Source organism: Trematomus bernacchii, unplaced genomic scaffold, assembly GCF_902827165.1.
Source record: "Trematomus bernacchii unplaced genomic scaffold, fTreBer1.1, whole genome shotgun sequence".
NCBI classification, from domain to species: Eukaryota; Metazoa; Chordata; class Actinopteri; order Perciformes; family Nototheniidae; genus Trematomus; species Trematomus bernacchii.
In genome coordinates this window covers 697,021-710,274 of record NW_022987607.1, presented here as the reverse complement: position 1 = coordinate 710,274, position 13,254 = coordinate 697,021, and the positions used below count along the sequence as shown (strand labels likewise).

At 39.9% G+C, this 13,254-nt stretch overlaps 2 protein-coding genes across 3 annotated transcripts in view; both read left to right on the top strand.

The window, feature by feature from the left end:
* LOC117482825 overlaps positions 1-13,254 on the top strand; it is a 182,408-nt gene that overhangs the window by 40,915 nt on the left and 128,239 nt on the right. For both annotated transcript variants that reach the window (XM_034131037.1, XM_034131038.1), the window contains one exon: positions 919-987. In XM_034131037.1, the coding sequence (XP_033986928.1) occupies positions 919-987 (69 nt within the window). The remainder of the gene's footprint in view (positions 1-918; positions 988-13,254) is intronic.
* LOC117482822 (zinc finger protein 454-like) lies at positions 8,033-11,273 on the top strand. Its single transcript, XM_034131035.1, has 2 exons — positions 8,033-8,295; positions 10,110-11,273. Exons 1-2 carry the CDS (start codon positions 8,115-8,117, stop codon positions 10,883-10,885), a joined length of 957 nt encoding a protein of 318 aa, XP_033986926.1. The 5' UTR covers positions 8,033-8,114; the 3' UTR covers positions 10,886-11,273.

The following is a 13,254-nucleotide window of genomic DNA, read 5'->3' as shown; positions in this document are numbered from 1 at the left end:
GATCCATGTGTCGGTGTGTTATCACGTCTTTCTGGTGATTAGTGAGCGATGTGTTCTGGGTTCAATGAACAGGGAGGAGGCAGAACTGGGGAGGGCGACACCTAGTGGTGAGAAGAGCTTCAATTATTTATTATTATTAGATGGATAAGTACAATTTAGAGGTACTTTTACTTTACTTGAGCATTTCAATGTTATGCTACTACTCCACTACATGTATTTAATCCCTTTAGTTACTTTACAGATGTGGATGAATGATGTGAAATATAATCAAGTGTTAAATCAGACTTTAGTTCCACCTGGAGTAAATCCACAAGCTACCCTGCAGTATACAAAGTCATTCAAACTAGCTGCACCTTTACCAGCTTTGAGAACACTTTCATGATCAATCATTATAAAACATATCATATATATTATTCTGAAATGGACCAATCTGCACAATGACTACTTTTACTGTCGCTACTTTAACTATATTTTGATGAGAATACTTTTCTACTTTTACTTGAGGAACATTTTGAATGCAGGACTTTTACTGAAACAGAGTATTCCTACACTCTGGTACTTCTACTTTTACTCAAGTACAAGATCTGAGTACTTCTACTTTTACCCAAGAACAGGATCTGAGTACTTCTACTTTTACTTAAGTACAGGATCTGAGTACTTCTACTTTTACTCAAGTACACCATCTGAGTACTTCTACTTTTACTCAAGTACAAGATCTGAGTACTTCTACTTTTACTCAAGTACACCATCTGAGTACTTCTACTTTTACTCAAGAACAGGATCTGAGTACTTCTACTTTTACTACAAGATGTGAGTACTTCTACCTTTACTCAAGTACAGGATGTGAGTACTTCTCCCTCCTCTGAGAATATAAATATCTGAAAGCAGTTTTAATGAGAGTTAATGGTTCTCTAACAGGGGGATCTGGGGCCTGTGGGACCTTCAGGAGCTGTGGGAGAACACGGTCTGGGAATCATTGGGCCGAAGGTAACGTGAGCACAGAATATAATCGCTATATATATATATATATATATATATATATATATATATATATATTGATTCATATACATATATATATATATATGCTTCATGTATGAAATGCATGGAGCAGCAGAGTTAGCAAATATCAAGTATTAACAACAGAGGACAAACTGTATGGAGAAAGTTAAATTAAGGAGAATAGGTTTACATTTTAAACTAATAAAATGTAAAAACTCGAGCTCTGTAAAGTGCCTCGATAAACATTCATCTGTTCGTCATCTTGCAATTTATTTATTTATCTAAATATTTATCACCGCAATAAACCATATTTAATTTTGTCTTAATTATTTAATTTTACATTCTGTTCTTGTACATATCATATTCTATTTACATGCATAAAGACTTCTTGCACTATTTTGTATTTGTATTATTGTATTTTATTCAACTTTCAGTATCCTCATATTTAAAGCAGAAGTTTGAAAGTTAACATGTTTTTTTTGTAGTTTTCTAGAAAAGACGAAGCGTAACGTAAACCTGAAGATGATTCACCGATTAGAGACTGCTTCAACATATTTCTTGTAAATTGGAATAACTTCTTGTAATAGTATGTGCATGCTCTTTATCGAATAGTGTTTCAATACGAATAAAGGTATTTTGATTCTTCGAACATAACACCTCTTCATAAATGTGGACGTGGCAGCAGAATGTAGAGCACGTCATGTGGATCGATCGTGCCAAAGACTGTTGATAGAACAAACTCAAATGTGTCCAAGAAGATAAATAGGTAGACTAAAACAGAGACTTGTATAATGCTGTAGATGATATTGGTGTATCTGTGTCTGTTCTTCAGGGCGACAGAGGTTTGTCGGGGGTACCAGGACCATCAGGCCCTCCTGGGATTGGACTCTATGGACCCAAGGTCAGTGTGTGTTTCAAAACCCTCTCTATTTCATCATGAGTTTATGAAGCCTTGTTTATTTAAAGTACCGTGATGTGTTGTATCCTCAGGGCTCTACGGGGCAAAGTGGACCTTCAGGCCTGATGGGGCCTCCAGGAGAGGGCATCCAGGGGCCAAAGGTAGGACATGCATGTGATACAGAACATTTAGAGACTGTTTGAGCTCTAAAAACTGCTTTTACACGAGTCCAGAGTTCACCAAAACGTCCTCATAACGGCAGAGCCCATTGAGGGGCCGCCTGGTCGTCAGGAGGGATAACCCTTCACTCAAATGTAGGTTTTTGCCCATGGACAGTTTGACATGTCGACCCTCTGATTGGTGGAAAACCATCTAATCTGCGGAGCCACAACCACAAAACATCCTGATCAAAACCCTTGACGAGCCTCGACATTATTATCGTCCTACGACACGTTGTGATTGGCTGAGAATAAGAACATATGAAGCACAGACCATCTATTTCTATTCATTATTTCTTTGAGAAAGGAGCAGGTCAAATCAGATTACTTTCTCCTCCCTGCTCCTTTTCAGGTACGGTGTGTTTAAAGAGACAAGTTCTGTAGATAATTGTTATCCATTAAGTTCTGCATACCATGAAGGAACAAATACAAATGAAATGAAATGATGTTGGTCTCCACGGATCGGTTCGATACCCATCCTTGATGACCAACATAATACAGTTATCAATAATAATAATTATACTCTCTGATCCATTAAACTGTTAATTCTATGTATGACCACTGTCTCCTTTTATATCTCTAGCCTTTGCTTTTCCCTCAAACGATGTTTACATTGTGGATTGTTTATTTCTACTCTTTTAATGTCTCTAATGTACTGCCTTGTCTGTTTATGCGGCTGCAACGCAAACATTTCCCACATTGGGATCAATCAAGTAGTTCTTATCTTATCTCTTATCTTACCTCAAACCCCTCCGTAGTGTCCTCTCCATGGACAGGACTTCAGGATGTCCCTGCATGCCGATGATACCCTCGTGTTGTTTACTAATTGACCTTTTCTTATTCGTAGGGAGAGCCTGGCTTCAAGGGGCCGATGGGTCCTCGGGGGCTTCCAGGGGATGGAGTACCAGGGGAGAAGGTACTCACATTTACACAGAACTACACTTTGCCTCTTGGTACTGAACTGGAGAAGAGGTTTAGTTTCTCTGCTCCTGAGGCTTTGAAGCAGCTGCAAAGAGAGCTGAGACTCAGAGAGCTGAGACTCAGAGAGCTGAGACTCAGAGAGCTGAGACTCAGAGAGATGAGACTCAGAGAGATGAGACTCAGAGAGCTGAGACTCAGAGAGCTGAGACTCAGAGAGCTGAGACTCAGAGAGATGAGACTCAGAGAGCTGAGACTCAGAGAGCTGAGACTCAGAGAGATGAGACTCAGAGAGCTGAGACTCAGAGAGATGAGACTCAGAGAGCTGAGACTCAGAGAGCTGAGACTCAGAGAGATGAGACTCAGAGAGCTGAGACTCAGAGAGATGAGACTCAGAGAGATGAGACTCAGAGAGATGAGACTCAGAGAGATGAGACTCAGAGAGATGAGACTCAGAGAGATGAGACTCAGAGAGATGAGACTCAGAGAGCTGCTTTCTTTAAAGGTCCCCTATTCTGCTAAATCCTCTTCTTCATGTCTCTTCTACATCAACATGTGTCCCCTCTTCTTCATGTCTCTTCTACATCAACATGTGTCCCCTCTTCTTCATGTCTCTTCTACATCAACATGTGTCCCCTCTTCTTCATGTCTCTTCTTCATCAACATGTGTCCCCTCTTCTTCATGTCTCTTCTTCATCAACATGTGTCCCCTCTTCTTCATGTCTCTTCTACATCAACATGTGTCCCCTCTTCTTCATGTCTCTTCTTCATCAACATGTGTCCCCTCTTCTTCATGTCTCTTCTACATCAACATGTGTCCCCTCTTCTTCATGTCTCTTCTTCATCAACATGTGTCCCCTCTTCTTCATGTCTCTTCTACATCAACATGTGTCCCCTCTTCTTCATGTCTCTTCTACATCAACATGTGTCCCCTCTTCTCCATGTCTCTTCTACATCAACATGTGTCCCCTCTTCTTCATGTCTCTTCTACATCAACATGTGTCCCCTCTTCTTCATGTCTCTTCTACATCAACATGTGTCCCCTCTTCTTCATGTCTCTTCTTCATCAACATGTGTCCCCTCTTCTTCATGTCTCTTCTACATCAACATGTGTCCCCTCTTCTTCATGTCTCTTCTACATCAACATGTGTCCCCTCTTCTTCATGTCTCTTCTACATCAACATGTGTCCCCTCTTCTTCATGTCTCTTCTACATCAACATGTGTCCCCTCTTCTCCATGTCTCTTCTACATCAACATGTGTCCCCTCTTTCTTCATGTCTCTTCTTCATCAACATGTGTCCCCTCTTCTTCATGTCTCTTCTACATCAACATGTGTCCCCTCTTCTTCATGTCTCTTCTACATCAACATGTGTCCCCTCTTCTTCATGTCTCTTCTACATCAACATGTGTCCCCTCTTCTTCATGTCTCTTCTACATCAACATGTGTCCCCTCTTCTTCATGTCTCTTCTACATCAACATGTGTCCCCTCTTCTTCATGTCTCTTCTACATCAACATGTGTCCCCTCTTCTTCATGTCTCTTCTACATCAACATGTGTCCCCTCTTCTTCATGTCTCTTCTTCATCAACATGTGTCCCCTCTTCTTCATGTCTCTTCTACATCAACATGTGTCCCCTCTTCTTCATGTCTCTTCTTCATCAACATGTGTCCCCTCTTCTTCATGTCTCTTCTTCATCAACATGTGTCCCCTCTTCTTCATGTCTCTTCTACATCAACATGTGTCCCCTCTTCTTCATGTCTCTTCTACATCAACATGTGTCCCCTCTTCTTCATGTCTCTTCTACATCAACATGTGTCCCCCTCTTCTTCATGTCTCTTCTACATCAACATGTGTCCCCTCTTCTTCATGTCTCTTCTACATCAACATGTGTCCCCTCTTCTTCATGTCTCTTCTACATCAACATGTGTCCCCTCTTCTTCATGTCTCTTCTACATCAACATGTGTCCCCTCTTCTTCATGTCTCTTCTACATCAACATGTGTCCCCTCTTCTTCATGTCACTTCTACATCAACATGTGTCCCCTCTTCTTCATGTCTCTTCTACATCAACATGTGTCCCCTCTTCTTCATGTCTCTTCTACATCAACATGTGTCCCCTCTTCTTCATGTCTCTTCTCCATCAACATGTGTCCCCTCTGTGGAAAGAGACTCTGAAAGTTTCAGGAACAAAGATTCTCTCTCTTTTTGTCCTGATCCATTTCTATAAAAACCTGTCTGAAAATGAGCTGATCAGATTTTGGCCACTTTATGATGTCATAATGTCATAACGATGTTTTGGCTTGAGTAACCATTAGCCAATCACCAACCAAGGTAACCCCCCCCCCCCCTAAAGGGACATGAAAAAAAAAAAAGAGAGAGCGAGAAAAAAAAAAAAGTCTGGATAACGGGTTAGTATCTCGTGCGCACGAGAAAGTATCTTGTGAAAAAAAAAAAAAGAAGATAAAAAAAAAAAACTCGGGATAACGGTTTAAGAGACATGAGAAAAAATAAAGTCAGGAAAACGTGCGCACGAGAAACTAACCCGTTATCCTGACTTTATTTTTTATTTTTTAGAAAGTTACCGGTGCGCCAAGGAGGAAGTGGAGCACACAGGAGACAACCATTTCATTGCAGACTGTTAAGTTTACGTGGGGAAATGACAGAGCATACATTATTTGAGATATATTTCGAACTGCGACTTAATTTTAGGGACATACTTACCCATTATCCGGACTTTTTTTTTTCTCTCTCTCTTTATTGATTTTTTTCCATGTTCCTTTAGGGGCTCCGTAAATGTATCTGAAATAATTTTAGAATTTCTCTGAAATAAATATAGAATTCTTCTGAAAAAAATGCATAATTTTTCTGAAAGAAATGTAGAATTTTTCATCCGAGTTCATCCGGACACACCGGGCTCTGGCTAATGTAGAAATGTTCTGAAAAAAATATATAATTTTTCTCAAATAAATGTAGAATTTTTCTGATTTTTTTTTAGAAATGTTCTGAATTTCTTTTTTAAATGTTGTGAAAAAAATGTAGAATTTTTAATCCGAGTTCATCCGGACACACCGAGTTCATCCGGACACACCGAGGCTCTGGCAATTCTACATTTTTCTGATTTCTTTTTAGAAATGTTCTGAAAGAAATATAGAACTTTTCTGAATTTTCTTTTTTTAAAGTGTCAGAAATGTGTTGCATTGATGTTTTAGACCTGAGGTTTATCAGTTAAAGACGCTTGAGACATCTTCTATGATATAATAATAATAATTATTATTATTATTTATACGGCACATTTACAAAATGACACATCACCAGTTAAAAATACACAGGAAGTTCCCCTCAGATCAGATGTTAAGAACTTTACAGATACATGCAGGAACATATAACATGTTAACAGGTTAAGAGACACGAGGAGGTCAAAGGTGAGATAATACAAATAAAATAAATAATAAATAAGACTCAAGACTAAGTGAAGCGAAGCAACAATATGAAACCCTATCAAATAAAGTCAACTTATAGGTTCAACAAAAACAAAAAGATAATAGTAATAAAAACGTCATAATTCTAATAAAGAATAAAACAACGTAAAAGGAAATGTTGCTATTAAAACTGTTAAATAAATGATGTAAGATAAAACCCTTTAAAATAAATAAAACAATATAAAAGTAGGTAAATAATAAAGACTAAAAGAACATTTCAAGGAAAAAAGGGGGAAATCGAATCAATAGATTAAATGTTGTGACTATAACACGAAATGCCGTGAGACTGGGTTGGTTGTTAAATGACGCACTAGTAATATTATAATTGTAATAGATTATAGCGTAGCCTTTGAATCAGTGTTGGTAAAACCTGGTCAGGTGAGTTGAGAATTCAGCAAGAGAGGACTCTTTAAAGTAGAGACACTACACACTGATATACACCTGAACATCAGCAGGAGAGGACTCTTTAAAGTAGAGACAGTACATACTGATATACACCTGAACATCAGCAGGAGAGGACTCTTTAAAGTAGAGACACTACATACTGATATACACCTGAACATCAGCAGGAGAGGACTCTTTAAAGTAGAGACACTACATACTGATATACACCTGAACATCAGCAGGAGAGGACTCTTTAAAGTAGAGACACTACATACTGATATACACCTGAACATCAGCAGGAGAGGACTCTTTAAAGTAGAGACACTACATACTGATATACACCTGAACATCAGCAGGAGAGGACTCTTTAAAGTAGAGACACTACATACTGATATACACCTGAACATCAGCAGGAGAGGACTCTTTAAAGTAGAGACACTACATACTGATATACACCTGAACATCAGCAGGAGAGGACTCTTTAAAGTAGAGACAGTACTTGAGTAAATGTACTAAGTTACTTCCGAACTGGTTTCAGGTTTAGGATCAAAGCAGATATTCAGACTCTCATCACTTTTTTATTGAAAGACACTTTGATAGTAAATGAGAAGCTAAGACACAGATCCTCAGAGAGTCAGGAGGACGGAGAAAGGCTTAAATCACTTCACATCATAATATTTACACACATGGAAACCTACCGCCTAAGTTTGCAGTTAAAAAGCCATTATATCATTTTGGTGTTATTTTTCTTCCTGTTTTTCTTCTGAAATTCTCAAACCGCACCGGAAGTGACCTCTCTTGCTAACTGATAGCAACATGGAGTCTCGTCGCGACAGTTTTCTCTCTTTGTTCTCCCGATAAAGAGTGTGTTTTCTCCCGCAGTTCTGATCCTCCAGAGCCTCGGTGTGTCCGGATGAACTCTCCGATGTTACTCTGATCTGTTCGGCTTCATCTGGAGCTTCTACCTTACCGAATATAGAAGTTAGCTTAGCATGCTAGCTGGAAACACGTTAGCAACAGAGTGAGAGTTTGATGGAGAAAAAACAACACAATTAACTGTGTGGGTCGGAGTGTGTGTGCAGGAACAGCTAGTGTGTGTGTGTGTGTGTGTGTGTGTGTGTGTGTGTGTGTGTGTGTGTGTGTGTGTGTGTGTGTGTGTGTGTGTGTGTGTGTGTGTGTGTGTGTGTGTGTGTGTGTGTGTGTGTGTGTGTGTAAACATGAGTGTTGTGCTGCTCTCGTTGGTGAAGCAGAGACTCTCTGCAGCTGCTGAAGAGATCTTTGCTCTGTTTGAAAGAACGATATCAGAGTACGAGGAGAAACTGTCTCGATCAAAAGAGGAACACGAGAGAGACCGGAAACTACTGGACGCTGTTTTACATTCTCAGATCCGGAGGACAGGTCGGTTCAGTGCACTCTTTAATGGATGTTCACTAGACTAAACCTTTCAAAGCTCAATCATCATGTAGCAGCTACAGTGGAGATATGGAGATGAGAACCTGAAGTCCTCCTCCAACAGAGCAACATGAATATATAGAGGACATAGAACTGATAACGCTGATAGAATAGGGCAAGAGAATGTTTTGAGATGTGCAAGTTAATACAAATAAAATAGAAATAGTGCAAGAAGAGTCTGTATACAAGTACATGGAATCTGATATATAGATAAATAATTAGTAATATGCAGACAGATGAATGTTTATGGATGTTCTTTAAAAAGTTCAGTTGTTTAATAGTCTTATGGCCTGTGGGATGAAACTGTCCCGGTATATATGTATATATGTATATATATATATATATACATATATATATATATATACAAATGTAGAAATGTTATATATATATATATATATATATATATATATATATATATATATATATATATATATATATATATATATATATATATCAGCTGTTATATATATATATATATACATATATATATATATATATATATATATATATGTATATATATATATATGTATATCCGCACTGGATCTGAGGTTGTAAGAGTCACAAACTGGGGCAATTCTGGCACATATGTACAGTGGAAGCTTGCCTAAAATGGCTTTATACATTAATAAAAACCAGTGCTGCATCCTACGCATAGTAAGTGTGGACCATCCAGTTAGGCTATACAGTGTGCAATGAGTCCTATAGGGTGCATTTGATATATAACGCAGTGCAGCATGGTAGAGTGGGTCAAGTTTGGCCAAAACAGTGGGACAGGCAAATCTATTTCTAAAATCCCATTTAGCTATCGCTGTTGTTGTCCAGGCGTCTCCCCGACAAACTTTCAAGCGTGGTCTGCTGCAAGCGAGCGACAGGAGCGGGGCTGTCAGCATCAGCTGTGTGCTTGGCTTGCTGTTTAAAACTCCTTTTCATATCTCTCGCTAGAATCTCCCACCATCCAACTAACAACAACAACAACGTCAAGCCTTTGGGCTCTGAAACTACGGGGCGGGCCGAGGACAAATACACATGCGTTAATCGCACGTTAAAATAATTAGTGGCGTTAAAATATGTCATTAACGCGTTAACTTGACAGCCCTAATATATATATATATATATACTATATGTTTTATTTTGGTAGGGTCTGTCCTTCATGCGTGCAACTTTAAATATCTCTACGGTAGATGTTTAACGATGCAGATATGAAAACACAGATTTTCCAAAACACATGAAGAAACATCTTCAGCAACTGCAGGGTGTTTCTAGAAAGATGTAGTATGAGTACTGTGGCTCTGATATTGTTTATAAGATATATCAAATCTCTGGAGAACATGTCGCCCGTAAACAAGATATCTCCTGACGTAAACAAGATATCTCCTGACGTAAACAACAACGTGACGTAAACAACAACGTGACGTAAACAACAACGTGACGTCGGAGCTCCGTAAAAACAAAGCAGTCTCTGTCGTCTGACGCTCTGTTTGATTCTCAGATTTCTGGAGGAGTTACAGTTTCTGAGGAACAGAAATATTGTTTTCTGGAATCACTAACATTTTACGGGGGAAATCTGCATTTTGTTTGGGGGCGCACGTCGAGAGCAAGAGGGCGCAATTACATTTATTTTATATACTTTTTTTATTTTGTTTATACCGATAGGAAAACTGATAACGTTGGAGCTCAACAAAGAAGGGGATTTTGAGCTGTAATGAACACAACAGCTATTCTCAGTAACGTCTCTGTTTCCTGTTTCCTGTTTCCTGCAGACGTCCAACTGGTGGAGGTTAAAGAAGAGTTTCCCCCTGAGACCCCCCCACACATTAAAGAGGAACAGGAGGAACTCTGGATCAGTCAGGAGGGAGAGAAGCTTCAAGGGCTGGAGGAGGATGATAACAGCAAGTCAACATTCACTCCTGTCCCTGTGAAGAGTGAAGATGATGAAGAGAAACCTCAGTCCTCTCAGCTTCATCAGAGACAAACAGAAGCTGATGGAGAGGACTGTGGAGGACCAGAACCAGCCAAGAACTCCGATCCAGAGACACGTTTACAACCAGAGACTGAGGACAACCCTGGAGACTCTTCTGAACCTGACACTGAAGACAGTGCCAGTTGGAAGGAGACCAGAGACCCTCCCTCAGGTTCAAACTCTCGAGTCCCCGTCAGTGATTCAAGGCGTAGTTCTGCAAAGAAACGCTGTAAATGCTCTCAGTGCGGGAACACATTTAGCAAAAAGAGTGATCTGAATCGACACATGCTAATTCACACAGGAGAGAAACCCTTCAGCTGCTCACTGTGCAGTAAAATGTTTATTCGCAGATGTCATGTGACGAGACACATGCTAGTTCACACCGGAGAGAAACCCTTCAGCTGCTCACTGTGCAGTAAAAGGTTTATTCGCAGGAGTCATCTGACGAGACACATGGATGTTCACACCGGAGAGAAACCATTCAGCTGCTCTCTGTGTAGCAACAGATATACACAGAGGGGGGAATTAAACCTTCACATGCAGGTTCACACCGGAGAGAAACCCCTCGGCTGCTGACTGAGAAGTGGAAGATATTTACGCAGATGTAGTCTGAACACTTGCAAGTCCACACTGAGGAGAAACCTTTCAGCTCCTCAGATTGTGAGAAATCTTTTAGACGAAGTGAAAGTTCAAAGATTCACATGAGAGTTGGAGGAGAAACGATGTGGCTGCCGTGTTGGTGAGCAAGGATTCTCTTGGATTTATGAACTCAGAAACCATCAATGTGTCGTCAAAATGCCAAACGGTAAATAACGTCTAACTTTACTGAATACAAAGGATATCTGGAGAGTATGACATGTATTTGTTACGATAACACTGACAACATGACATTTCTCAATCGCGAGTACGCTTGCTTCGTAGCACATGTCTGCCGAGCATCTTGCTTCAGAAGCGAGTCAAGAATACTACCTGCCATTCGGAAAACAAAGAGTGGAACAGGCTAGCAAGTGTGCAGGTGTGCGTCATATGAGAGTATGATGTAGTATGCTTGAAATAGTGGCTCTGAAGCAGCTTTACTCCCGATTGAGAAACACCCCGAGGCTCAGCCGTAACGCGGCGCAGACGGACCCGGGGGAATCTAGGGGTAAGCCGCCATTATCACGTGTTAAAACACTTGCACTTGTTGCGGTCAAGTGAGCCGTCTTGCGGGCATTTCTGGTATTGTTTACCATGCAGCTGACTGTTCCAGCATTTATGTGTATGTACTGTTCCTAGCAGGAAATTGTAACGTAACTATTAGGATTAATATTGTCATTCACTAATTTGATCTACTCTGTTTATTTATATTTCCTAGATAACCACAACATAACAAACGAACATCCTGTAACACCATAACTCCTGTGAACAATTAAAGTTTGGATATCTACACCCCTTGGATTGCTGCAATCTTTCTGACAGAAGATTTAGGCCAGACTTGTATACACCAGCATTCTTTATTCATAATTTCACAGGTTCCCTATTCTAAAGTTGCCTCCTCTTCACACTTTGTAAATACATTATAGCACACAACTACTGACATTAACCTCAACAGCACATGAACAAAGTAGGCTCACGTTCAAATATCTGTTTTATTAAACCACTAAAGAGAGGTTCAGACACATCCCAAAACATGTCAAGTTTCTCCAAGGCTGAGAACACATGATATGCAGCCTGAACTTTTTAATAAAAACGGATCATACTGTGTGACCTGCTTGTATGTACTTACACAATATGTGTACTGTTCTCTCTATGTGTTGTACTGTCTCAGTGTGAACATAGATTAAACAGCCAGCCAAACTCTTTTGAGAGCCAGGGAATGAGCAGCCATGCTCCTTTATTGACTTATTTGCAGTCCACTGACATTCAAACGGAGTGAAACTATAATAAAAGAAGATACAAGGCACTTAATGATCTCATACATGCAAGTGTAACATACACAGATTAACACTTAGGACCGCTAAGTGTAAACAAGGTAAATATAGCTAATGCTAGCTGTAGCATATCCCTCCGAAATATGGTCGTAGACTTTACTGATGATTTAGAATTTATTGAAACTCCAGAGTCAACGTAAGAGCTATAAAGACACAAAAATAACAAATACAATTAGGCTCAATCCGTATTAGAATCACTTTAGCATACTACCAAAAGTTAACTGTAAACAGACAGCAAAGCTACAAAACAGCTTATAAACGAATTAGGACACAACCTACAATTTTATATTATAGTAAATACCAACCTTGTGCCTCTTCGGGGGGTGCTAACATTTAAACATACACTTTATTCTTTACTTTCTCCGTCTTTATATGTAGAAGATATTTCTTTTCGCAGTCATGTTGTTTCCATAGCAACAACAACTTCCTGTCAACAGCGTAAACTCGCCTTCAAAATAAAAGCATCTAAATAAAACAGGAAGTTAACCTAAATTACATTTAAAGGTAGGGACACACCAAGCTGACACCAAAGAACTGACACAGACGGACCCGACTGTTGTGTCTCCTCACGTCTCCTGCGTCTTGGCCATCAGTCGCACTGGAACACACCTCAAAGACTTCAGCCGACGGCCAAGAAGCACGTACGAACTGCGCATGCGTGAGTGGCAATAACTCTCCTTACCAGCAGGCGGCGGTAGTGTGTATTCGTCATTCAAAAGAGGCAACAACCAGAAGACAGACTGCGTGATACACCGAGAGAAGAAGAACAGACTGCGTGATACACCGAGAGAAGAAGAACAGACTGCGTGATATAAACAAACAACAAATAGCGTGTGCGTTCCATTTTCACTCTACAGCGAGAAGCTCATGGGGCTTTCCCCAACCTGTGTCGAGAGCTGGAGTTAAATGAAATCTCAGATTTGCCTTCTTAATGGTTTGTTTGGGTCCCTCACTTCCGTTTCGCTTCTCATGCAC

Bases quoted from the DNA above. Each gene is read 5' to 3' on its own strand.
- LOC117482822 (XM_034131035.1), top strand. From the start codon at position 8,115: ATGAGTGTTGTGCTGCTCTCGTTGGTGAAGCAGAGACTCTCTGCAGCT. The intron at 8,296-10,109 runs GTCGGTTCAGTG...TGTTTCCTGCAG, and splicing joins TTCTCAGATCCGGAGGACAG to ACGTCCAACTGGTGGAGGTT.